General features: G+C 46.3%; 1 protein-coding gene across 1 annotated transcript in view; it reads right to left on the bottom strand.

Annotated features, from left to right (window-relative positions):
* Positions 1 to 25758, bottom strand: part of PDZD2 (PDZ domain containing 2) — a 216608-nt gene that overhangs the window by 74614 nt on the left and 116236 nt on the right. The window contains exons 2-5 of the mRNA XM_040977324.1: positions 21580 to 22066; positions 10027 to 10169; positions 7407 to 7539; positions 1749 to 1904 (exon numbers count right to left, since the gene is read on the bottom strand). Of these exons, the coding sequence (XP_040833258.1) occupies positions 1749 to 1904; positions 7407 to 7539; positions 10027 to 10169; positions 21580 to 22066 (919 nt within the window). The remainder of the gene's footprint in view (positions 1 to 1748; positions 1905 to 7406; positions 7540 to 10026; positions 10170 to 21579; positions 22067 to 25758) is intronic.

The following is a 25758-nucleotide window of genomic DNA, read 5'->3' as shown; positions in this document are numbered from 1 at the left end:
CTTATTGAAGGGGCTGACCCCCTAGGCCAGGGGGGACAAATGCTGCAGGCTGTCATGTTTGCAGGCTGTCAGCTGGGGGAGGAACCAAGGAAAACTCAGGAAGGATCAACCAAGGGAGATTTTGCTGTCATTTTCCATCACTTTCTGGCTGCATCACTGAGTGTAAGTACTGCATGAACACGTCCCTGCAGTTTACTTTTCCAGGGACTTAGTTACTCACTGCTCCACACAAGATGTGCTGCCTAAATTCCAGGGCTCCCCTGAGAACCCAAGCCAGTCACCCAACTCCCTCCCCTCATGGAGTTTGCAGCTGCAAGGAAGACACACCCTATTCCAGTACGACAGACATGAAACCTAGGATGTTTATGATGCACAACGGGGCTCCCTCAGATGTAACACCTGTGTGCTGTCCACAACCTGTACCACTGCTGCCAATGGTTCTAGATCTCCAGGGATCCAAAGGGAAAGGGAGAGAGTGACGTTTTCCTCCTTAAATTATTAGAGTATACTGAGGCATACAGAATGAGACACTATTTTTTTTTTCATTTTTTAGGTCTTACTCTAAGTAAATATAATTTTTGAAGGCTTACCCATCCTGCCTAGGTCTGCTCCCAGGGAGAAGTAGCAGGTTCCAAATGGCAGAAAGAGGCTGGCTTCTCTGCGGCTGGCTGGATAGGAAAGGTCAGCAAGAGTGGACACTAAAAAGGACTCATGTTTCAGACCTGCCATACAACATGAGACCCTGGGGAGCACTGCAGGCTGGTGTCAGGCCAGCCTAGCTCTATGTGCACCAGGTAGTATGAGAGGCAGTGCAGGCTGGGTGAGGAAGAGCTGTGATTCCAGCTGAGGGTTCTGGTGTGATGGTGATGAGAAGATACGCTCTACCCAAGGTTGCCTGAATGGAGTTGTGTTATCTTAAGCATTCCCATCTGCAACCAGAAATCTGCCAGTCTAGCGAGACTCACGGTTGTTTTCAAACATTCAGTCAACAGCAACACAGCAACACAATCTTCGTACAAACTACAAGACATCCTAGAAATGGTTTACATCCTGAATGCACACCTAGTTGCTCTCTTATTTTGTTTATATTTTCAATTTTTAAAAAAAGATTATTAAATTTTGATCTCTATTTCTTTGAGGGGTATTACATAAAGAGAGGGAAAGACAATGAGAGATCTTCTATCTGCTGATTTACTCCCTAAATGGCCACATTGGCGAGGGCTATGCCAGGTGAAAGCCAGGAGCCTGGAGCCTCTCCAGGTCTCCCACATGAATGCATGAACATACACACTCAGGCCGTATTCTGTTGCTGTCCCAGAATTGGGGCAGCCACATCTTGAACTGGTGCCCATATTGGATGCCAACACTGCAGGTGTTGCTTAACCCACTATGCCACAATGCCAGACCCTCCCCTCCCCTCCCCTCCCCTCCCCTCTCCTCTCCTCTCCTCTCCTCTCCTCTCCTCTCCTCTCCTCTCCTCTCCTCTCCTCTCCTCTCTTCTCCTCTCCTCCCCTCCCCTCCTCTCCCCTCCCCTCTCCTCTCCTCTCCTTTTCTTCCCCCTTATATTTGAAAAACATCACTCTTACAGGCTTTCTGGAAGATTCTGAGAAAAACACATTAAACCCCGCTGTGGTCCTGCGTCATCCTGGTCTCCATCGCACTCTTCATGCATCTAGCCTCTAATTCTGGCACCTGTATCTTTCAGGCATTCTGACAGACAGGCTGCAAAACCAGAGACACACACTTACTGCTGCCTGAATGGAAGATGATCTGGCTCCTTCATCCTCTTCCCCATCAGGTTCTTGCTCTTCATTGTCAGTCCAAGAAGATACGTCCTCTACCGAGCTGGTTAGATCAGGCAGGCTCTTGGATGTCAGCCTGAGGAGCTCCTCTGCAGAGTTCTCCTGGGGGGACACAAGGAGCGGCCCACAGGTTATCCTCAGGGAATGCATGGGTCCTCAGATGGACCTGGTAAGAGTCAGGCGATGAGCTCCCAACCCAAAGGCCCCATGGAACATGTGTTGTACCGTCGCAAGGTTGCCTCAAAAGTGAGACCATCCAACCCCGCTAAAATCTTGGCTAGGAAACCACACTTTCAAGTGGGCAGCAGGGGAAATGCCCAGCCATTTCCTAATTGGTTGAGAGACCACCAATGGGGAAGGTCTCCCTGAAGGTTACCACCCAGATAAGGAGGAGTGAGGAAGTGCTTAAAATCTCAGGACCTTTTCTAAAACCCTGGGGTTCCTCCCTTCTTCTTTCAAGAGACACCCCATCTCCCAGATCCCTCTTGGGAGGTGTGTTCCCCTTCCTTCTTCTTTTCCCATTCACCTGTTCACATATAAAACATCTCTATCTGCAACTGACTCCAGGCTTTTTATTTCCAGACTAAGCAAAGGAAAGGACCCACTGAGCTTCAGTGGTAGCACAAGTTAGGGGTGTAGAGCCAAGTTAGACAAAAACCATTTTCCTCCCGGAAGAGGTCAGTGTTCTGCAGACACTCTAACTTCTGCCAAGTCACCTTGGCTTCCATGCCCTTCTGGCTCCTCCTGGCCTCACCACCTGTCTCACAGGCAGCTCCCTCCGCTGGGTTCACCCTCCTTTCACGGCCAAGGCTTGGATGGGCAAGACCTGAGTATCTATTCCTTTGGGAAACCTTCCTGGGTCGCCGGACAGAGCTTTGCATTCACCTTTCCGTTCTTCTCTGATGTTCTGACAGTGCTTGTTCCCCTGCAGTGTGTGAGGTCAGTCTCCCCAGGTTGCCTTGGAATCCTTCCAGTCTAACACTATTTCTACTCGTGGCTGCGTCCCCAAGCCTAGCAACCACTCAGGTATGTATTACTTCCTCTTCCCCGACCCCACTGCATGCTCATCTCACTAGTACATGCTTATAAGGAAGAGATTACATTGTTTGATTAAAATGCCAACCTGATGATGATGATTCAAGGAAAGCAGCCCCGAATACCTCTGACGGGTCAGCAATGGCACAAGACCCAGATTTCATTCTCATTGGATTCTAAAAGAAGATTTACCAGCATAGTCCATCTTCCCTGTGCAGATATGGCCCGAGCAGGTTGTGATGCCAATGAGACTGTTTAAGATTTATTGTTTATTTTTATTGGAAAGGTAGATTTACAGAGAAAAGGACAGAGAGATCTTCCATCTGCTGGTTCACTCCCCAAGTGGCTCCAATAGCCATTACTAAGCCAATCAAGAGCCAAGAGCTTCTTCTGGATCTCCCACGTGGGTGCAGGGTCCCAAGATTTTGGGCCATTCTCCCCTTTTTCCCAAGGTACAAGCAGGGAGCTGGATGGGAAGTTGAGCAACCGGGACACGAACCAGCACCCCATATGAGATGCTACACTTTGGAGATGAAGGATTTGCCAGTTAAGCCAATGCTCTGGTCCTGCCAATGAGATCTTGAAAGCCTTGTGATAGTCCCAGCTGCAAATGAGGAGCACACAGGAGCTGAGAGTTCTCCCAGAAAAGGCCACAGCTCAAGGGCTGGTATCCAGGGAGGGCTGGCTGCAGGGCTGCTCAGCTACCCCAAAGCCGGTCAAATGACCACTATGTTCCCTCTTCATTCCTCCCACCAGCTATTTCCACAAGGACATATGCAGAAAGTCTGAATCATCAGGTTGCTTGAGTAGTGGCAGGATAAAGGAAAACGCCTGCTAAACATATGAACTTTACAAGCTTTTGGTGAGTTGGCATCCCTGGACAATGATGTTGTTACTATTCTGATGTTGGCTCCCTCTTCAAGGTTCCTGAAGATAATTCACTTTAGGTAAGTGATGGTGCCTACAGAGCTGTCAGTCCATATCCACATGAGAGGAAGAGGAGTTAAGAAAGAAAAAAGTTAAGGCCATTGTCTTCTGTGGGTTTCACCCCTGCGTCAGATTCCTGACACCAGCTTCCTGCCAGTGCAGAACCTGGGGGGCAGTGGTTATGGCACAGGTAGCTGGCTCTCTGCCACCCACACAAGAGACCTCAGTGAGATTCTTGGCTTCAGCTTTGTGCAGCCCGGCCCAGATCTGGGTTTGTGGGTAATTGGGGAATGAGTGAGGGATACTCCCTCTCTTTCTCTGCTTTTAAAATAAGCAGTTATTTTTACAATGCACATAGAAAATTGAATTCTAGGGCATATTTATTTTGGTACAAAGTATTTTGAAGTTCATGCATAGTTTTGTCATCACACCTATTTTTAATGATCTTTCTAAAGTTTCCTTGTGGTGCTTCCAGTAAAATGAAAAGTAACTTGGACACTCTGAGTTCATTCATCCTGCAAGAACCTCCTTTGCTCCTCCTACAAACCAACAACACGTCTGTAGACCCAGCATCCTTCTCTCCACAAAAAGGTAACTGCTGTATTTCAAAAAACAATGCTGTAGGGTTCTGTCACAGTTAACTATTATGTACCATAGCAATGAACATTTTCATTATTCTTCACATTTGGCAAGTCAAAATCTGCCCTCCATTCTCTTCCAGTAGTGGACAGAAACAAAACCTGTGGATCACTTATTATTGTTGGGAGAAAGGAGGAAGAGATGCCCGGAGCCACCTGAGACTGATACTGTCTTCTCCTGCTACCTGGGGAGCCCTAAGATGGCGGCCAGTAAGGTCAGGAGTGAACAGCAGCAGGTGGCATAGCAGTGTTTTGTCTAACTCTATAGGCAGATGGGAAAACAATCACACCTCTGAAATCTGGGGAAGCTGCCAGAAGTGTAGTTACAGACCTGGACTGGACTCCCATTCTTTGGCCACAGAAAGCTGCTCAGCTTTATAGGGACCCCAGCAAGGGGTCCTGGAATCAAAGCTTCTGGTGGGATCATATCATTTCCTCTCAACACCACTAGCTCTGGTGTCCTTTGCCTCATTTGCTTGGTGCATGACAAGGGAATTCAGCCAAGCACCCTTATGTATCATCTATGGATTGTGCACCCTGGGGAAAGGTAACCACCTGGATTAAAAAAAAAACAATAGGAAAGGCAGAGTGATAGGGGTATAAGGAGAGAGAAAAAAGGAGAGAGGGAGAGAGAAAGAAAGAGAAGGGATTCTGGGGAGGTAAAAAATTATCTTCCCTTTTCTGGTTCATTCCCACATGGTTGCAGCAGCCAGGTCTGGGCTAGGCTGAAGCCAGGGGCCAGGAACTCTACCCTGGTCTCCTAAATGAGTGGCAGGGGCCCAAGTACTTGGACTGTATTCCATCTGCCGTCTCAGGTGCTTTTCCAGGCTGTGGAAGCAGAGCAGCTGGGGCTCAAACCAACACTGATATTGGACAACATTGTTGAAGTGGCAGCCTAGCCAGGTGAATCCTAAGACTTTGATTTTTAAATTTTTTAAAAATTTATTTTTATTTAATTGAAAGGTAGAGATAGAGAGTAGCAGGAGGTAGAGACAGAAAGACACACACCAGAGAAAGAGAAAAAGAGAGAGAGAGGCAGGTGGGGGAGAGAGAGAAAGTCATATTTTATCTTCTGGGTCACTTGCCCAAAGCCTGAAACACACAGGGGTTGGCTAGGCTAAGCCAAAGCTAGGAGCCCAGAATTTAATCTGAGTCTCCCACATGGGTGCTAAGTTCTGGGGCCATGAACTGTTGCCTTTCAGGACATGTATTAGGAGGAAGCTGGTTGGGGAATAGCGATGGATCTTGAATTCAGGCACTCTAACATGGAATGTGGCATCCCAAGAGGCATTTATCTGCTATATTGAATACCACCCCAATCATTTGGATTTTAATTGCTCTCCTTGTAATTATATACAATGGCTAACCATCCTCTCATGCACTTTAAATCATCTTACTTACAACACCTAACACAACATAAATCCTATGTAACAGGGAATAATGACAAGAAACGTTGGTGCCTGTTCAGTACAGATACAATTTTCCCCCTAGATACTGTCAATATACAGTTGCATGAATTTACAGAGGCAGAATCTGTGGCTGTGGAGATCCAGCTGTACTCCCCAGATTGGCAATATACCTTGTACCGTAAAAGGGAAAATACATGAAAGCCTACTGATGCTGAGTTTGAAAGCAGCAACAGGAATAAAGGAGGATTCCCAGACTGGCAAGAGTAGGATGCTTGGAAGAACTCACGTGGTGTGGTTCTCCACCAACTCTCCCCCCATACCTCCCAAAATTGAGAGGAGCCCCCGAGGGTTCCACTTCCCTCACTCTTCATGAACAGAAGAGTTCAGAGTCTCCCTTTTCTCTTCGCAGTTCTGCACTTTCACCCTGGCGAGGTCAGAGCAGTGCCAACACTGGGGACCAACATGGACACTGTCTGCAGGTTGGAGTAAGAGATGCCCTAGCCCTGGGCCTCCACACTTTGTGAAGAGAGAGAGCCAGAAAGAAGAGACGGTGGCAAGACTGGACTGACATTGGGCTGCCCACCTAGAGTCTAGGTACTGCATTGTGGTCCCTGAAAGATGGTGGTGAATGTGGGAGCCCTGGCTCACTGCCTCATCTCTAAAACCAGGATGATAGATGGGGGTAGGGCATCACAGGGTGCCTGGGCAAGCAGGAGTCACAGGATAGATGGTCAGCTTTTTGTTACTTGAGCCAAATGCCTGGGAGGAGCTTCTTAGGATGAAGAGGGTTCCCGTGAGCTTATAGTTGGAGGGCCACAGTTCAGGCCGTGGCAGTCCCCTTGGCTATCATCTGGGCAAGGCTGGCAGAGGAGGTGTGTATGAGTATACAGATGACATGCTCATCCAGCAAAGAGATACACATGGAACACGCTCCTCTTCACCACCTCTGTTGCCTCTCCTTGTGATGCCATCATGATGGGTCTCGGGCTCCACCCTGGCAACTGAATGCTAGCCAGTCACTTCCCAAAGGCCACCAACTGGGGTCAAGGCTCCACCCTGACCCTTTAATTGTTAACCCAAGACATGGGAGTTAAACATCTTTGCGAGCTTGGGGAGTCAAGACCCATTCAATCCATGACATGCAAGGTTGTATGAACCAGAGCCAAGGCCCGCAGCCACACCCTGGGCCTTTCTGCCTTCAGGACCCAGAAGATGCGACCCCCACAACATCCCCCTTCCTGTCCCACCACCTGCCACACTCCAGGAAAGGAGCTGTGCTCTCTCCACATGGCCTTTCCTGCCCCCAGTCCACTCCTACCCACTCCTTAGTTCTAGTGTTTATTTTTCAACCCCTAGTGTATACCTAGAATGACTCTTAAAGAAAGCAAAATTATTCAATGTACTTCAGTGAGGGCCTCTGCATGGGCTCTCCTACAGTATCACAGCTGTTGAAATGGCCCAAGGTAAAGGCGTGGGTACACACACACACACACACACACACACACACACACACACGTGTGTGTGTCATAGATAGGACTTAAATACAAGATTGCCACCACCATTGAGAATGTTCGAAACAACCAAAACCAACCTACCTTGCTGGCCACCACCAGCTGCACCTTTCCGGTGGCCGAGCGCAGAATGGCCACGGCTTCCTCGTGGGACAGCCCAATCAGGAGGTGACCATTGATCACCAGCAGCTCATCTCCTAAGGACAGTCTGCCATCCCTGAGGAAATGGAGATGGGGAGAGATCCCTGGTCAAGATGTGCTGGGCCCAGGAAGGGGACATTTGCTTGGAATCGGGGGCAGTTGTGAGAAGAGACAGTTAAAACTGAGGCAGCAGGGGAGAGCTGGAGGAATTGGAGAGGGCACAGATGTGCCTCTGTGCTCAGACTCCCACTCCAGTAGTTAGCACCAGAGCCAGGGTCAATGTCGTTGCAATTTCTATCCAGGTGGGGATGGGGACAGAAGAATCAGACCCCAAGGTTTTAGGGAATTGTATTAATTTTTTTTCTCAATCCCACCTGTCATCTTGCGCTCATCAACACACGGCTGTCCTTTGCCCCCAAAGAGCCAAGGGATCTAAGCCCACCAGCGGGCTCTTCCTAAACCACTGATCCTTCTCTCCTGGATGACATCACCATTACCAGATTCCCCCTGACACACTGCTACACATGTCTGTAACCCCTTTTCCCAGCCCAGATTTGCCACACCTTGAGGGTCAAGGTCACTGGACACCTTCTACATTCTTGGACCTCCGCAGCCAAGCTTTATATACAGAGGAGGAATAACCAATCAATCAGTCTACCTAACATGTAGTTGTTGCAGGTGTCAGACAGACCTGGGCCACAACTGTGAGCCTGCTAACATTTCCTGATTCCCTACTTCCTCGAAGTGAAATGAAGGCTGACCCTGAGTTTCCTTCGTCTGGGGTGGGCAGGAAACCGAGTATTCTTCAGTCCTAGTGGGTTGACATGGACATGCAAAGATCTGACTCTCATGATCCCAAAGTACCCAGAGAGCGCTAACAATGGGACAGGGAATCTGCCAGAGAGAGACGTCAGGCCTGCTGGTGCAGCTTGCCCTCTGAGGAGGACACACCAGCGCTCAGGGTGTGGCCGAGAACCCAGGGCTCCCAGCCTCACCCTGCTCTCTTCTGTCCAAATGACAGACTCTCTTGTCTTACTTTTAGTGACTCAAGCCATGTCTATCCTTTCGTGTGTGCTGCCTTCTGCATCTCCTCTCTCTCTCTGCCTCCTTCCTCATCTTATCCATGAATGTAACAGAAGACAGGAGGCACCAGAGACTTCCCACACGATCTGTTTCACACCATTCACAGCCTCTGAGGCAGAGAAATGCAAAGTCCCACCAAGATGCTTGAAATGGTGAGGGAAGGGGAAACGGGAAGAGACACACTGGAGCCTCCAAGAGGCATGTGGGTCATTCCAGAGGTGTTTCTTTCGGGAGGAGGGGGATTTGCACGTAAAGAATTTGTGTCCCTGGGTTTACTCAGCCACATCATCATCAAGAACATCCCCTCTGCTTTTCCTACTTTCCTCTTTAGTTTCAGTTCTCTCATCTCTGGCTATTAACGACAGTGCCCGCTCCTGAACCACACACCCCAGAAGCACAGACACCAACACACACTCTGGGTTAAGAATGAAAAGCAAATGCCGAGGCCCACAGCAAGTGGCTGGCATGGGCACAGACAAGAAGAGTTCTGCAGAAGCTCGGCTCTGGGCACAGGAACTTGCTCATTGCCAACTTGCCAAAGGCATGCTAGACCTCAAGCCCTAGAGTTAGATGGGTACCTGGTGGAAGCTCCGTAAGGCATATGTCCTTTGGGAAGTTCAAGAGTTTTTTGAGAAAAATCCATCTGAATGCTGAATGCCTGGGACTACTGTTGCCCATATAACTGATAATCGCAATTACTCCTTAATTGTTAGCAACACTTTGCTGATTTTTCTTGCTGTTGCCTTTTGCAGGCTAAATATGTTCTTCAAGGGGCATGTCACAAGATTGGTGAACTGCATTCACCTATGTACACACATTTAACTGCTGTGTAAGTGGGCATGCAACATGTGCATACACCCAACCATGCCTGGCAGTTTGTGGACACAGTATGTATACAGAAGCAACCAGTTGGCAGGTCAAGGCCATGGCTGCTCTCAGGAGCTAGCTACACTGCTCACATTCAAAATGAACAAAACATTATCCCAGCTGCTGGTCATGTTTAGGTTACAAGAAACATTTTCCAGTAGGAATCATTTTCTCTGTCACATTTGCATGGCAGGACCCATGTTAAGTGTGCATGTGAGATTCTGGTATACTGACATAAAAAGACACACCCAGGGAGCTTGGGGTCACACTGGGCAACCAGTTGCTTTTGTGGCCACGCAAGCCATCAAGGTTCATAGCGATGGCACCAGTGTCCCTACAGCCAAGGTGAGACACATCTGCTTGAAACTGCAACGACTGGAAGGAAATCCCGACTCTCCCTCCGGGTTGGGAAGACCCCACAGCACCCCCTCCCCACTGCCGCCACCCTGCTGTCAGCCAGCTCCTGTGCCCAGAGACGCACTCAGCTAGAACTGTGCATTCCTCCCACAGGCAGTACGGGCAGTACAATCCTAGTTTACTGTAACCAGCGGGACCAAGAGCTGAGGGGGAAGGGAAGTGGGCGGCAGAGAGATGGGGAGAGATTTCTAGTCACCTGTGAGCGGCACCTCCTTCCTTCACTTGGGTGACAACGATAGCGTGAGGTGAGCGCTTTGATCCTCGGCCTCCACTAACCTGAATTCCCAGCCCGTCGGAGTCTTTGAGCAGCTCCATCTTCCATATCCGGCCAACTTCCTCCTTGGAAGAAAAAGTGAGCATACCGTGAAGGATTTGGTCAGACACTTGTCCCTGATGTGGGGGACTGGCTAGCTGTGGCGGCAGCCCCAAAGCCGTCGTTGGTCGGCCTGTATCTCCAGTTGTGTGGGTTGGACCGCGGCCTCATGCTGGCCGAACTGTCTGAGACGATGAGAATACTTCCACAGCGGTGCCAGCTGACCCACGTGCCGCGATGCCTGGGATAGGACCAGGGGCAGCTGAGGAACTGCACTGCGACCTGAGAGGGGACAGGCTAGCAGGCTGGATGACTGGATTTCCTGAGCAGGGGCCTGGCGGTTGGCACTCTTGCCTGACACCCCGATGCTAGCGTGTATGTAAACACGAGCAGGGGCTGTGTTCTATTCAATTCTGCACACTCAGTAATGGAGGAGGACGTTGGGGTCTTGGTATCCAGGGACTTTCATGAGTCCAAACCCAACCCTGCCATTTAGAACTTACAAAAGGTACTTAATGCCTAAAAATCCCAGCTTCCTTGCTTAAGGTAGGGAATATTATGCATATTCCAAGACTTAAATAAGATTCTTATGGAATCAGGCAGTGGCACAAGACCTGGTGGAGAAGGAATAAATGTGGTTAAATAACCACATGTTATTCAGGTATTCAGATATGTGCAAGGGTGTTACAACCTCAAAACTTCCTTAAAATATATAAATGAGATATCTGGCTAAAAAAAGATCAGAACAAAAAAAAATCAATGGATTTTATATTTACTGCTACAGACGTCAAAACAAAAAATCAAACCCTACTTCAAGCCCTGAAAAATCTAGCCTTTTAAACAAGCTAATAGATGTCTTACACTGAGTGGCTGCTCATGGCTTGCTGGCTTTGATTTATTCTTAACTCCCTCTATCACTCCAAAGACACAAAGATGGAGTCACGGAAAAATAATAAGGCTCCTTCAGATTCTAGGCTGCTGAGAGAAATGAAAGCAAAACCTTCCAAAGTGATTTATTTTGGGGTGCTGGACCCGATGGCTCTTCTTAGTCCTAGTTACATGGACACAATTCACAATACATTCCTCTATAGGGAGAACGAGAACCAGCTGCTGCTTCCGCCCCTCCTGGAGGGCTGACAGACTTGCCAATGTCCAGGATGGACAAAGTCACCATGCCCCTAGTAGCAGGCAATCTGCCCACTGAAGCTGCTTGTGAAGGCGGGAGAATGTGAAGCATTCAGAAAATCCAAGACACACACACATAGAAACAAAGATGACTTCTTACGCAATGGGAAGAAAACCAGATGTGGAGCCGTCACACATACGCAGCGTTAGGAATGTCTGGGGCAATGACACCCAGACAGAGACCTGGTGGATACTATCCTTTTTCTAGAACTGTGCAGCTCGTTGGAGCCTCATTATTATAGCCACATATAGTGGTGCCAACTGTCTCCTCTGTCCGTGGACCACAAACGAAGCCCGTCTGGCCAAACGTAACTTCAGAAGTCGCTGGCTTACCACAGTAGTTCATGAACTTGTCAACGAGCCCTATTTCATCTGATCATCTCACTTTGGACTCTGCGGGTTTTGGTTTACTGCCTTTGACCTCTGGAACACCTTCCTCTTCCCCATTCAGAAACATCCTCCCCAGTTCTCCAAGTCTCTTTGGCTCCTCTGCTTCCAAAAACACATTCTTGGCAGTTGGTGAGACAACCAAGAGGGTAACTTCCACCGCTGCTAATACATGAGATCCTGTGGCCTGGTGGGTATCGTGGAAAAGAACGTTTTGGGATGTAGCTTAGTTCTTGTGTGGGCTTGCTGGGCCTCCCACACCAGTAACCCTGGGACTGCTTCTCTGGTCCTTACCCTGCACCTGGGAAACGTCAGCAGGGCAGCGGCTGGGCATCTTTCCCATGGAAGATCTGCAGAGGAACCTCGGGTTGAACAGATGAGACCATGCTTACCCTGTCCCAGGACTGAATGGCTGTGACTCTTTTTCCCAAGAGCAACTGCAGCCCTGGAGGGAGCCCAGCATCAAGAAAACCTATCTGGCTTCAGGTTAAATTAATGAAAATTTATCTAATCCCATTATAAGTTCACATCACCATTCTTTCTGTTTCCTTATTTGTTGACATTTTGTTTGCTAAGCAGAGCAGTTAAGTATGGCTCATGGAGGGTGTGACAATACTAGGTACTTCCTTGTTTTAAATTGCATTTAGAAATGAAACTTGTAGGGCGAGCATGTTGGTTCAACTGGCTAAGCCTCCACTTCCAAGCCAGTTTGTGTCCTGATGCTCTACTTCCCATCCAGTTCCCTGCTTGTGGCCTGGGAAAGTAGCAGGGGATGACCCGGCCTTGGGATCCTGCACCCATGTGGGAGACCTGGAAGAAGTTCCTAGCTCCTAGCTTCAGATTAGCTCAGCTCTGGCTGTAGCAGCGACTTGGGGAGTGAACCAGCACATGGAAGATATTCGTCTGTCCTTCTCTCTGTAAGTCTGCCTTTCCAAAAATAATTTTAGGAAAGATTAAATATTTTAAAAAAGAAATGGGACTTGTGACAAGAAATATGCAAATCTGTGTTCAAGTGTATAATGGCCAAGTGTATATACTCTGACAGTTCATGTTGAGAACACCCACTACCTGTTTTACCTTCCTTTCCCAGCCCAACACACACAGGCTAGTAAAAAGAAACCAGGAGTCACACAAGTTGCAGGGTCACTTGCAATATCAACATTCCATATCAGAGCTCCATTCCTTGTCTTGGCTGCTCTACATCTGATCTATTCCCTGCTCACATGCCTGGGAGAGTTGTTGATCATATCCCAAGTAGTCAGGACCCTGCCACTCCTAGGAAAGATGCAGATGTCATTCTTAGCTCTTGTATTCAGCCTGGCCCGGCCACAACCATCGTGGCCATTTAGGAAACAATCCAGCAGATGGAAGAGCTCTCTGTGTCACTCTTCCTTTCAAATAAGTGAACTTCAAAACAAATCTAATAAAAATGACTTCAGGGTTGGAAATGACTAGTCTGCCATATGGTACTGGTCAAGAAACACTTTTTCATTGTTATTCATTAGCACAGTTCCCCGCCCCACACACCCTAGAATTGAAAGTAGAAGTTGTAAGAAAAGTGTTCAAAGAAATGAATGAACATTTTCTTGCCTTAGAGTTTCTTGGTCATGTAATGTAGGAGCTCAGAGGAGTATAAAGATGTCATAGGCAGCAAAAGGCAAATGTTATGTTTTAATTGTATGATTTTGAGCCTTAAATTTAGCTGCCAATGAATAAAGCAAAGTTAGAAATAAAGCCAGGGAATAAAGTTTATTAGGCCAAAGCTGGTGCTGGTTAGATGCCATGAGCCTAACTTAAATACAGCAATTTTAAGTGCAACTCCAATTGCCTCCTTCCAGTCACACATGGGTACTTGGCACACATCTCAGGATGGTTAAATCAGAACTCTGTCCTCCTCCCACTCCTGACTTTGCCACCTTATTGGATCAGCACTGCCATCTACTCAAGCTAAGGATGACACACAACTGAAGTCCAGGGGTTATCTTTGAGTCCCTCCTCTATTTTACCTCCTACAACTGAACAGCACCTGCAGGCTGTTTGCTCAATGGAGCTCACATCTAGTGATCGCCTCTCACTACCGCCCGGCCCCCCTACCTCCCATGCCATAATTATCAAAGCTTCCAGTATCTTCGGCTTGAGTGACAACTCAATATGGCCTCCTTTCTTGTTTGTTACCTCCTACAGTCCATTATTCTTTATCAAGCATTCTATAATCATGAGAGAGAGAGAGAGAGAGTGAGAGAGAGAGAGAGAGTGTGTGTGTGTGTGTGTGTGTGTGTGTGTGTGTGTGTAGGATGAGCTGGGTGATGGACTAAGTTGGACCCCATACTGGCTAGCACACACAGGAGTTAGGTCTGCAGTCACCTCAGGTGAGGTTTCTTTGGAGTCCCCCAAACCCTCACAACTGAACCACTAGACTCAGAACTCCAACCACAGGGAGAATCACATGGTCTGTGGTCTGACCGTGGAGCACATGAACTGGGCCTTCTCAGATGCTTAAGACGCTGCAGTGGACAGCATGCCCCGATATACGTGGGGGATATGGCAGTCCACTGGGGCCTGCAGAGGACACATAGTACCACAGCAGAGGAAAGAGGGCACAACAAATTGCACAACTCTCTCAGACAAGCATTGACAGCAAGTGTTTGGGTGAGAGGAGACTCTAAGTTGGACTATGTCAAATAATGGACCCCAGAAGGATCTCCTCATCCTTTGATCAACAAAAGCAACAGTATTTCAGAATTATCAAAACCACTTGAGCAGTATTCTCGGAGCATGCTCCACACAGGGGAGTCTGGGATGACATCGGGTGGGTGTCCCTCATTTTTAGATACTGATGTGGTTAGGATGCTAGATTTAGCTTCTCCTTTTCTTTTCCCCCCTTTCCCCAGATATGGGAAGAAGAAAAAGAAAATTGGAAACAAATCGTCTCATCTACTTTCCCTTTTTCCTTGACCCTTCTCACCCTTATCAGTGGCCTACATGGGCATGCATTGTTCTCAACTATGTAAACATCACCAAAAATAAATCTTATATATATATATATATATATGAGGAATATCTATCTATCTATATATAGGAGGAATATATATATATATTATATATATATGAGGAATATCTATCTATCTATATATAGGAGGAATATATATATATATATATTGAAATTGAAAAAAGCACACATCATGGTGCAGTGACTTCAAGTCCTCCAGCAGCTCCCTATTGAACCAGGCCTGCTACCCAACTATGATAGCACACACAACCCCTCCCACACCTACACATCATCAACCACCGTTCAGCTTCTTTGCTTCCCCGCCTTGGGGCAGGTGGTTTTCTCAGTTCTTCTTTGGGAACATTCTGCCCCCAGATTTTGCAAGGTTGCCCTTTTCTGACACTCGGTCCTCCACTGAAACGTCACCTCTGTAATGAGGTCTTCCTTTGCTGACACCCAGGATCCATATGCTTCCCACCCATGACACTGCCAAGCCATCTTTCATTTCACCCTGCTGTATTTCATGGGTGGTACTTGTCACTATCTGGCAATCTAATTTATTCACTTTTTAAAAATTTGTTTGTGACCCCCCCCCCCTTAGAGGCTATAAATGCCATGCGATGGAAATCTTGTCTATCTCATTTACCAAGTTATGAGCCTAACCGTGCCTAACATACAATGACCACATTCCCTAAATAGCACTGGATTAACAAAGAGCATTTCTCCACACATCTTACCACTCTTCGGCAGCCACAGAGACTGAAGCGAAGAAGCTCACCCAGATGGGAGACCTGCCTGTTGGCCAACATTCAACCAGCAAACACTGATGCAACTGCAAAGATGACTGGGCTCTGAAGAAATCCCTGCATAGACAGATGGTTTGGGCATTTGTTTCCTTTTAAGCTGGCTTACAGGGCAATGAGATTTTGTCAGCCTGTTGAGAAAAAGCCAAACCACAAAACAGGGGATGCTGGGGACTTCTGTACTGATGTGGCCAGAGTGTCAGCCTTTCCTGTAAACCATCAACTACTGTGTGCATTCAGACATGTGTCTCTTCACTGAGGCCAGCACGGGGACTGATTGACCAAAACAGGGCAGTGCATGAAAGCGAACTGTCTCACAGCATTTATGTGACCTCACTGCTGTGGGAGCCCAAACGAATTTTACAACATCTTTGTCCCAAATGTGAGAAGATGCATCATCCAACTAGAATCCCACTGCAGTAAACAAACACTGGCTCTAGTGGCAAACCTACTCTAAGTGGTTTTGCTTATCCCCTCTCCTTGAGAATGATCTATAAGAAATGAAGAAATGTGCAATCATAGTGTGAAAGTTGGGAATTCCACTGTCATTAAGCCAAGATGCTCAATTCATAGGGAGAAAACAGAAGTCTACAGGTGAGCAGTGACAGTCTGAGCTGGGGCATGCACTCGGTGTCCCAACAACTCCAGAGCCTCTGTAGGTGCAGGATACTGAGCTAGGACTAAGGACAGACAAAAATTAAGGTTCTTCCATAATACCCTAAATAGAAATATGTGGGTTTTCTGCATCAATCAAGACAAGTGGGGGATCCTGCAGCAGCCCAGGGGAGGGATGTTTCATGAAGGGGCAGGTGGTAAGAATGTTCCAGAGGCCTCTGACAGCAGCTGTTATGTGGACTAATGCCCTGGGAAAAGTAGGAGTTGACATGCTAGGGAAAGAGAGAAGAAACTATAGTGGCAGCAACTTTTGTATTCGTCTTCACCACCCAGAAGCCAAATGAGCACAGCCTTGATATGTTTGGCCCGGTGGTTAAGATACTAGGTCAGAATACCTGGGCCTGATGCCTGGTGCTATGTTCCAACTCTAGCTTTTTGCTAACAGGAGACAATGGTGTTGGCTAAAGTGACTGGATTCCTGCCACCCACATAAGACACCTGAATTGAATTCCTGGCTCCCATTTTAGGCCCTGTTGGCCATTGCGAGCATCTAGGGAATAAGCCAGCATATGGCAGCACTCTCTGTCCCAAATACATTACTTTCAAAAAACTGTAATGACAACAACAAAAGCAAAACAAAGAAAACCTGTGGCAATTCAGTCTAAACTGGGAAGGAAGAACACGGTAAGAAACTGGATATCCTGGACAGCTTTAGGATGGATGCTGCTCAGCAGAAAGACCAAGTCAGCAGAAGCATGGCACCTCCAGTTCCACCATCCTCCATCCCACAGGAAAGACAAGTTGGAATTGAGGCTAATAATCAAGCATGTCTATGGAATACAATTGCGCTAGAAATCCCTCAGGGATAAGGCTTGGGGAGTACCCAGGTTGGTCAGTGTCTCCATGTAGTGTGAAGGCAGCACAACCTTCTATTGCCCTGGGGATACTTTTGTACCTTGTTCTGTGTGTCCCTTTGTCTGTCTACTCACCTTCATCCTTTGTAATATCCCTTATTATAGAATAAACTGATGAACGTTAGAAAGAGAGCAGTGATACATGGAGGCAGAACATTGAGCAGGGATTAGGGAACAGAGGGTTTTGAATGACATGCCGAAATAAGTTGAGAGGTTATCCTGAAAGCAAAATAAACTCATCACATGGTTTAAGCTACAGCGTGTGTGTGTGTATGTGTGTGTGTGTGTGTGTGGAATGGATGTCCATGCACTTGTATGTCTCCATAAGTGACGAGGGTTTGCTCTTTAGAAGGGTCCCTGTGGTTGCACGGTGATGATTGTGGGAGAGTGGGCACGAAGACCAGCAGATCTTGACTGGCGATCATCACTGCCAGGTGCAAAAGTCAAGTATCTGGTCATGACCTAAATTTGTACAAGCAGAGAAAAGAGAGATGCATGATGGCCTGGTGCAGTAGTCCTCGCCTTGCACACACCAGGATCCCATATGGGTGATGGTTCTAATCCCAGCAGCCCCACTTCCAATCCAGCTCCCTGCTTGTGGCCTGGAAAAGCAGTCAAGGACGGCCCAAAGCTTTGGGACCCTGCACCTGCATGGGAAACCCTGAAGAGGATCTGGGCCCCTGGCTTTGGATTGGTGCAGCTCCAGACATTGTGGCCACTTGGAGAATGAACCAGTGGACGGAAGATCTTCTTCTCTATCTCTTTTCCTCTCTGTATATTTAACTTTCCAATAAAAACAAATAAATCTTAAAAAAAGAGAGAGAGGTGCATGGAGCTGCAAGATCTAAAAGGAAGCCAGATGGATAGGCTGTGGCGATATATGCACTGGATGTGGTGTGAGGGAAAGGGCAGTGTCTCAGTGGCCTGCAGGATGCCTAGCCAGCCCAGGTTTCCTGCCATGGCAGATATTCTAGGATTTGCAGGGAGAAACCAGGGAAAGTCTTGCACAAGTCAGGATGCGTGTTCACCCTGGTTGAATGTTTTGCTTGTAACTGGAGCAACTTGAAGGTGGTGAGACACAACACTGGAGGGTGCTGGATGGTGGAGAAAGAAGATGCCCCAATCTTTAGGCATGAATTGGAACACCAAAGATAGACACCCTTGCAGGGAGCTGGCAGAAGGTTCAAGGGCACAGGAGGGTTATGAAGGCACAGACATGGACTCAGCAGACATCCCCATGTAGCATAAAATAATGATCATGGGACTTCCTAGGAGAGAATCGCCTCCGCTCATGCTGTCATGTCTACTGCAAAGTGCTGCAAGATATGGAGAGAGAGCAGGGAGAGAGCCAGAGAGAGCCAGAGAGAGAGAGAGAGAGAGAGAGAGAGAGAGAGAGAGAGAGAGAGAAGAGAGAAAAGAGAGAGAGAGAGGAGAGAAGAGGGGAGATGTGTATGTGTGAGAGAGAGAGAAAGACAGAAAGAAAGAGAGAGAGAGAGAGAAATTGAGAGCCTCTTTCAGTGCTCCGTGTTGTTTTGCATGTCAGATCTGGGGTAGCTTCTGCTAGGTGGCTGATATGTCAGTGATGGAAAAGGCGCAGGGAGAGGTCTGCCATCGTGTAGGAGAGGCTATGATTACTTGGGGAAGAACTCAGCCACATCCACAGATGCATATAGGACAGCTATGAATAAATTCATCTGTCTGGCATTTCTTTGTTTTTTTTTTCTTTTTAAACTGTGAGACCACATTTGGCTATATTCACTTTCATGATGCAGCATCTCTCTCTCTCTCTCTTTCACACACACATACACACATTATACAATTTACATAAATAGAATCGCAAAAAGTATGATATTGGGTGGTAAGGATCTTGGTGAGACAGAAGGAATTCTGAACTTATTTCTAAAATGGTTGCCTGTGTCCTAAGAGTTTCCTATGGCTTGGAGGAAGGATTCAACTTTTACATTTTTTTTTTCATATTAAGCGTGCATCATTATGGGTTCTAATTTTGTGGAAACATGCCATTTTTTAAAAGGTGAAGCATCTGTGGGAAGGAAGTGTGTTTCTTACTGCTCTGTTGAGGAAGAACCAAATAGGAAAACAAAGACTGAAGATTTATGGTAAGGTAACTGTTTCTTGGAACAAAACCCTCTATGAAAAAGAAGTATCTGACAAGTAAAAATGGTCTGAATGATCCTTGGAAGCCTTTTGTGTAATTTGTTAAATTTTTGTAGTTATATTAAATCATCAATAAAACCAAAATGGTACAACACTGAATTGTTTAATCTATTATTCAAGGAGAAAGGAATTTTTTCTTCCTAAGATTTTAAGAGGCAAATAATTTTTTTTCCCCTGGAAATTCTATTTTAGGACGACCTTGGTCTCAACTATCCTAGAGAAAAATAAAAATCCATTCTAGTTCCAGAACCTAAGCAACCTGAGGTTCCATGTTGAAATCACTAGGATGTGGTGAGGCTGTGAAATTGAGCTTGTCACTCTCAACCTCCCAGATGCACCTGTAGAAAAAGATGCCTGGGGCTGGGCGCGGTGGCCTAATGACAAAAGTCCTCACCTTGCATGCACTGGTATCCCATGGGGTGCCAGTTCTTTCTCAGTAGCCCCGCTTCCCATCCAGCTCCCTGCTCGTAGCCTGGGAAAGCAGTCAAGGACAGCCCAAAAACCTTGTGAACCTGCACCCACATGGGAGGCCCAAAAGAAGCGCCTGGCTTCGAATTAGCTCAGCTCTGGCTGTTGCAGCTACTCAGGGAGTGAAATCATTGGACGGAAGATCTTCCTCTCTGTCTCTCCTCCTCTCTATATATCTGCCTTTCCAATAAAAATAAATAAATCTTTAAAAAAAAAAAAAGGTGCCTAGACATTTGTACCAGAGATGGGGTGTGGCACAACCTGACCACCCAAGACCAAAATCAAGACCTAGGGCCAAAGTGGATTATGTACTGGTGAGAAAAGCAGAAATCCTCAATGGTCTCTCCTTCCCACAGACATTAGCTTGTGGTAGAAAATCTTGCAAAAGCAATAGGTCAGGTTTCCTTGCCCGTGACTTCTTCATTTGTAGCACAGTTTTCCAACGGTTTAGCCCTTATCACCTCTCAGTTTTGGGATAAAAGCAAGTACCGATGGCTTAGTACAGGAATTCCTTTTTTATGTTTGAGCAGATTGAGCAGACAACAGGTGCTCCCTGTAAGTTGTATTTTCCTTTTAAAATCATTCCAAGTAATTTTCACTCTGTCTCAGCCCAAATAAAGCCTGTTCTTGGGACTGTGTGTTAGATTCACCCTCTTTCTGTGCCTTAACCCTTCAAATTGTTGAGGCAACAAAATTTCTTGCCTTATTTTTCCTTTTCATTTATCATTGTCTATTTACAGTCTAATCCTTTGGGGGAAAAGTCATATGACAATATATTATTCACTGCCCAGGACCACATTATTACATTTTTTATAGTATCAAAATAAGTTTTTGTGTGTGAAGGAATGTTCCATAACTCTCTTTGCCTTAATTGATGGGGGTAGGGTTAAGAAAGTGGTGGAAAGCATTTATAGATCATCACTTCTTTCCTTCTGACAGGTTCATGCATTCCATCAATACATGGTGCTGCCTCTGAAAATCAAATGAGGAACATATTCCCTGAGAGAAGGACTACAATCTATCACAAAAATGGTCCATCATTGGAAAAGTATATATGGAGTAGTCTTTGTAGAAATTGTAGTCATTCCCAGTAAGCAAAGATGAACTTGATACTTTCACTTTTTTTTTTTTTTAAACTCCCTAGAGACCTTCTTAAGTTCAGCAAGAAATCAACTGGTACCCACGTAGGAAGCAACTATGTCATCAAGAGTCCAGAGGAAAATCTGCCAAGAGGATCCTTGGAATGAAAACATTTGCCTTTAAGAAATCTTACTTAAATGAGAAAATGTTAGTTATGATGGGCAAGAGACACAGTCACCTCTTCCCATCTAGAACGTACCACATCGACTTTGCCTTTAATAAGACCAACCTTGACCCCCACTGCTAGACATCACAGTAGTAGGAACTTCTGTGAAGCTTCCAAACTCCACAGGAATTCACCGAGGTAATCACACGAGCCCGTGAAAATGTCACTGGTTTTCAACTGTTCCAAATAAAAGCAGATGCTTCCCTGCCTGCTGCATCCCCTTCCTGTGTAATAATGCAACTCGTGCACTTGTGTTATCAATTGTCATCGGGAATTCTTGGCCTTGAAGTGGCAATGCCATAGTGACAGCGGTGATAAGTCATGATAGAGATCAAGTACTTTTTCCGGACTTTACAGGACTTAAATTTTACCACCAAAGACTTGAACTTGCTAATGTGATCGCTTGACCAGCTCTTTGTTTAAATAGGATGAAACGACTTTTTTTTTTTTGCTATTGTTGTGTGCTCCAATAATTTATCTTGAATTTGTTGGCTTCTAAACACAAAGCCACCTCAGAGATGGTTTTTAACCTTAAAAGCAACTTCAACACTATTTCTTTTAACATTCAGATTCTACCATCAAACCAAAACTTACCCGTGCCAGGCAGTCATTCGATTGGCAGTCTGTCTTCCCAGCTTTAGAGAAACGCCGTTTGTCATTGCCCGGGGCCAGAGGAATTCTATTCTCTGTCCCTCTGTCCACTTCTGACCTCTCTAGATGGGGTCCAGCCACCTCCTTGAGAGAGTCTGGCCCATTTTCTAGCTCAAAGGCATGACCATTTCCAAGTGCAGGGTCCGGGCCATTCTCTATCTCCGAGCTAGGGTTATTGGTGGACTCACAGCCAACACCGCTCTTGGATTCTTCAGGGGTCTTGCTGGTGGGCGGCCTAGAAATCACCCCAAACTTTCTTGTTCTTTTTCCCTTTTTTGCTGTTCGGTCACCCAGTTCCAAGGTAGGTGTGTCTCCCGGTTCAGAGCTGTTGCTACTGGCGCCATTGTAAGTAGGGTGGGCTTTGTGCTTGAAGCGCCGCAGCATGATCAGGTAGATGAAGCCGCCATTCCAGCACTGCTCAGCCAGGTAACTGTAACACACAGAGAGGTGCTGGTTAGAACCCCACATGCCCTTCTGAACCCCATGATGGACAGATGCAGTCAGTGGCTAGCACAGGACAATACACCTCAAAAGCTGGCTGACAGATGAAGGCACCCAACTCCTAGAGAATCTCAACACTCCAGTCCTTCTTTGAATATCTAGAATTGTTGATGCTACAAGTTATCCAAAAACTCCATAACCAAGGTATCACTGATATAAGTGTCCTGGGATTGGGAAGTAGGGGAGGATTTTAACTCAACAAACCACTAAGAAGCAAAATTTTCTGCTCCACTAACAATTTCATTTGGTTGTGGTAGACTCTGATCCGTTTGGTCCCAATGGAATAATATCACAACTCCATAGGGTCAAAGGATTAAAATATCAGAGGAAATGAGAAGCCTCACTCCTAAGATCAAGAAAATCAAGTGCACAGCAAGAGGCCCCTCTGTCCCACAGTGAAGAGGATACTTGTTGGGGTTGGGGAGGGTTGCTGGCTGGTGTAAGATGTGACTGACCCAGTAACACTGGGAACCACAAGTCACACTGAATGTGTATCAAGTGTATTTCTTGGGAATGGGCCTATTGGAGCTGTTCAGAGCACAGAGAGTATCGTTTCCAGGCTGGGGACCACATTAAAAGTAGTTCTGACAGAGTACAACAAGTATAGCCACAGAGAACCAGAACAAAGCGCAACATTTGGGAACTGTGTCAACCGGGAACAATTGAGGAGTTGGTGACACAGAATGTAGAAGGGTTAGTCACTTTTCCATATAAAGGGCAGACAAAGTTCACAGAAAATGGAATTAAAAGGTAAGTTTATTTTGCTAGCAAAAAAAAAAAAAAAAGAATCCATGCAGCTTTTCCATAGTATACATTTGCAGGAACAAGACTCCTTGCATTTGAGTTTTAGAAAAATATTGAGAAGCAGGAAATGATATAAATGAGATAATAATGCATATGATGTGTGCAGACCATAATTGCTCCAGATCCTAAAGAATAACAAGGAAATGGAACATGAAATCCAGTGAATAAGCAGCAACATTCAGAACCAGGTCATTAAAGCTCCAGCAAAGAAAACACTTGCTTAACGTCAGGGAGCCTGGCTGGGCCACTGTGCCACCCAAGATAAAGGGACGCAACTCTCTGATGAACCCGAGGAATTGCCTTTCCCCACCCCGCCCAGGAATCTTGCCACATCTTACACATCATAGGCTCCCAAGCAAATAGTGTCAACAACTCGGTTCCTCACAAATCAGACCTGCTTCTGGCTGTCCATCAAACGCCCACAAAAGGAAGGCTTGAGGCTGTACCGCCTACATCTTCTCTAAGTGACAAACAGACAACCTTTCCAGGCATATTAAACTAGCTGCTCTCCCTCTGGGTGCAAGACTGCCCATAAAGGAAGGAAGGCTGCAGATAAACAGGCATTTAGGATGCCCCTCTGTGATCTTGTCACTAGGGAAGTCAGTCCCAAAGAGGATGTGGGAAAGAGCCCAGGTCATCAAAGATGGCCTCATTGTTCACAATGAACCCTCGTTCAGGCAGCAGGAAGGTAGGGGGTTGATGAGCTGAGTTGGAAACGCACTGGATTCTGGGCCAGTGGCTTATGTCCCCGTACCCGAAGAGCAGGCTAATGCAACATCAGTGCCCGCCTGACAAAAGGAGAAAGTAAATCTGAATTTATCCACAGAGTAAACTGAACAAGAGAGAACGGTACTCAATTCCAACCAATCTACTAAAAATGCTTTTTGTTCTGGTTCCTGGTGACCTCACACACAGAAACAAGTAGGTAAGAAACAGGAACAGGCCTCAGGGGCTTCTGTGAAGCAGCCTGGGATGAAGAGGTGCGGAGCTCATCCACTGATGTCTAGAAAATAAACAATAGCCCTGCTTTCCAGTCACATTTTCCTAGAATGTTTCATTTCTTTGAATTGTGGGGCTTTTCCCCCCTATATTGCAAAACAAAACAAAAACCTCTTTGAAAGAAAGAAGCCCTCCGAATAGCTTAGGCAGGTTGTCGTGGAGATTTGGATACCCAAGGAGACATCCTGGCTTTGCCAACCACATCACAACACTGACTTCAAGTTTCCTCTTTAAATAATCATCAAGCCTGCCCCTGACTCTCCTCATCGATGGAGTTAGGTGTTACAATGGAGTATCTCTAAGTCGTTTTCCTGTCCTCTTCATTGTGGACTATTCATTTCCCAGGAAAAGTTGTGGGGCTAGCAGGAGCAAAGCATCCCAACAATTGTAAGCCAATGCCAAGGACAAAACATTAACCTGGAAAAGTAGTAGAAACATTCACTTCATGTCCAGCGTGTCCCAGGTCCGGGACCTTTACAATCCGGCTGGGAAAGACTTAGCTGACAGAGGCCTTCATGTAAAATTATTTTCTGAGAATCTACCTTTCACACTAAAACTCTGAACAACTTAACGGATTGTCTGCAGAGACCTTTTCCAGCACCACAAGGGTTAGCCTACAGACTTGGAAGACAAGATCTTAAGTATCTTTCCTTCTGTATTCTTGCAGAAGCTCCAAGAACTTAGGAAGGCACCTGTAACTGCATCAGTATCTTATTCCCACAGTGTCCACACTTGGCAAAACTACAAAGACAATAGGGTCTTTATAGTCAGTTCTGCACCATCTCCTGGCTCTCTCCTGGTTTCCTAGCAATAAATAACATCTTGGCATTTTCAAGGAACTGGATGGCAGGTTATTTTATTTCTTCCTGGACAGTGAATTTTCTAAGGTCATTCAGAAGACAAAGGACAATGAGTGAGTTATGGACCCTTGCTAGTCAGTGACAGAGAGTGGTTCCTGAGTAGGGGATAACTTTCTCTGAACTCATCAAATGGCCATAAATACAACACCTCACATGCCTCATTCTGCTGTATTTAACTGAGTTACCCAACTTTTCTGGTACCTTTCAGTTAACTCTCAATAGAAGTCCTTCTCCTTTTTTCCCCCCTTATTCTGTAGAAATCATGCCTAATATTAGAATTTTTCAGCTCAAAGTCTTAGTTCATTTTCTGCTGCTATCATGGGAAATCTGAGATTGGGCAAATATAAAGAAAACTGGTTTATTATGTCTGTGGCTCTGGATGATGGCAAGCCCAGGGTTGGGCAGCCACATCTGGCGATGCCATCTTGCAGCTTCCCCTCACGGCAAAAAGTACAGAAGCAAGAATGTCAGGAGTGGACTTGCAATCTAGTGGTACCTTACTCGGTCCTGTGGGAGCAAGATATCACAAATTAAGAAGTTATTCAAGCATTCCTCAATGCTCCACCCTCCCAACTTACAGGGTCCCACGTCCTAATGGTGTCCTCTGGGGTCCAAGCCTCGGACAAACTACAGCTCAGGACTTGAGAGATGAGAGAGAACTAGAAGCCAATCCTGTGATGTACAAAGTTTGCAGGCTTCTCATTTACAGTCACTGCCTTTCCGAAGGATCTCTACCATCTAATTATTCTTTACTTTTTCAAGAAACTTGAGATTTCCCCTGGCATGTAAAATTATTAGCTTAATTAAAAATCTATTTGCCTTGGCATTTCCAGGATGAAAGAGAGAATAACATCCCCACAAAGCACATTCTGGATTCAGCCTCTGGCTGAAATCTGCTGGTGTTCTTCATTTTCACCTGGCATTTTCTAAAAATGAACTTTATTTTTTTTAAGATTAT

The sequence above is a fragment of the Ochotona curzoniae genome, unplaced genomic scaffold (assembly GCF_017591425.1).
Source record: "Ochotona curzoniae isolate NIBS_2020 unplaced genomic scaffold, NIBS_Ocur_1.0 contig_2754, whole genome shotgun sequence".
NCBI classification, from domain to species: Eukaryota; Metazoa; Chordata; class Mammalia; order Lagomorpha; family Ochotonidae; genus Ochotona; species Ochotona curzoniae.
The sequence above is the reverse complement of the archived record's forward strand: the minus strand, read 5'-3'. Positions and strand labels throughout refer to the sequence as shown.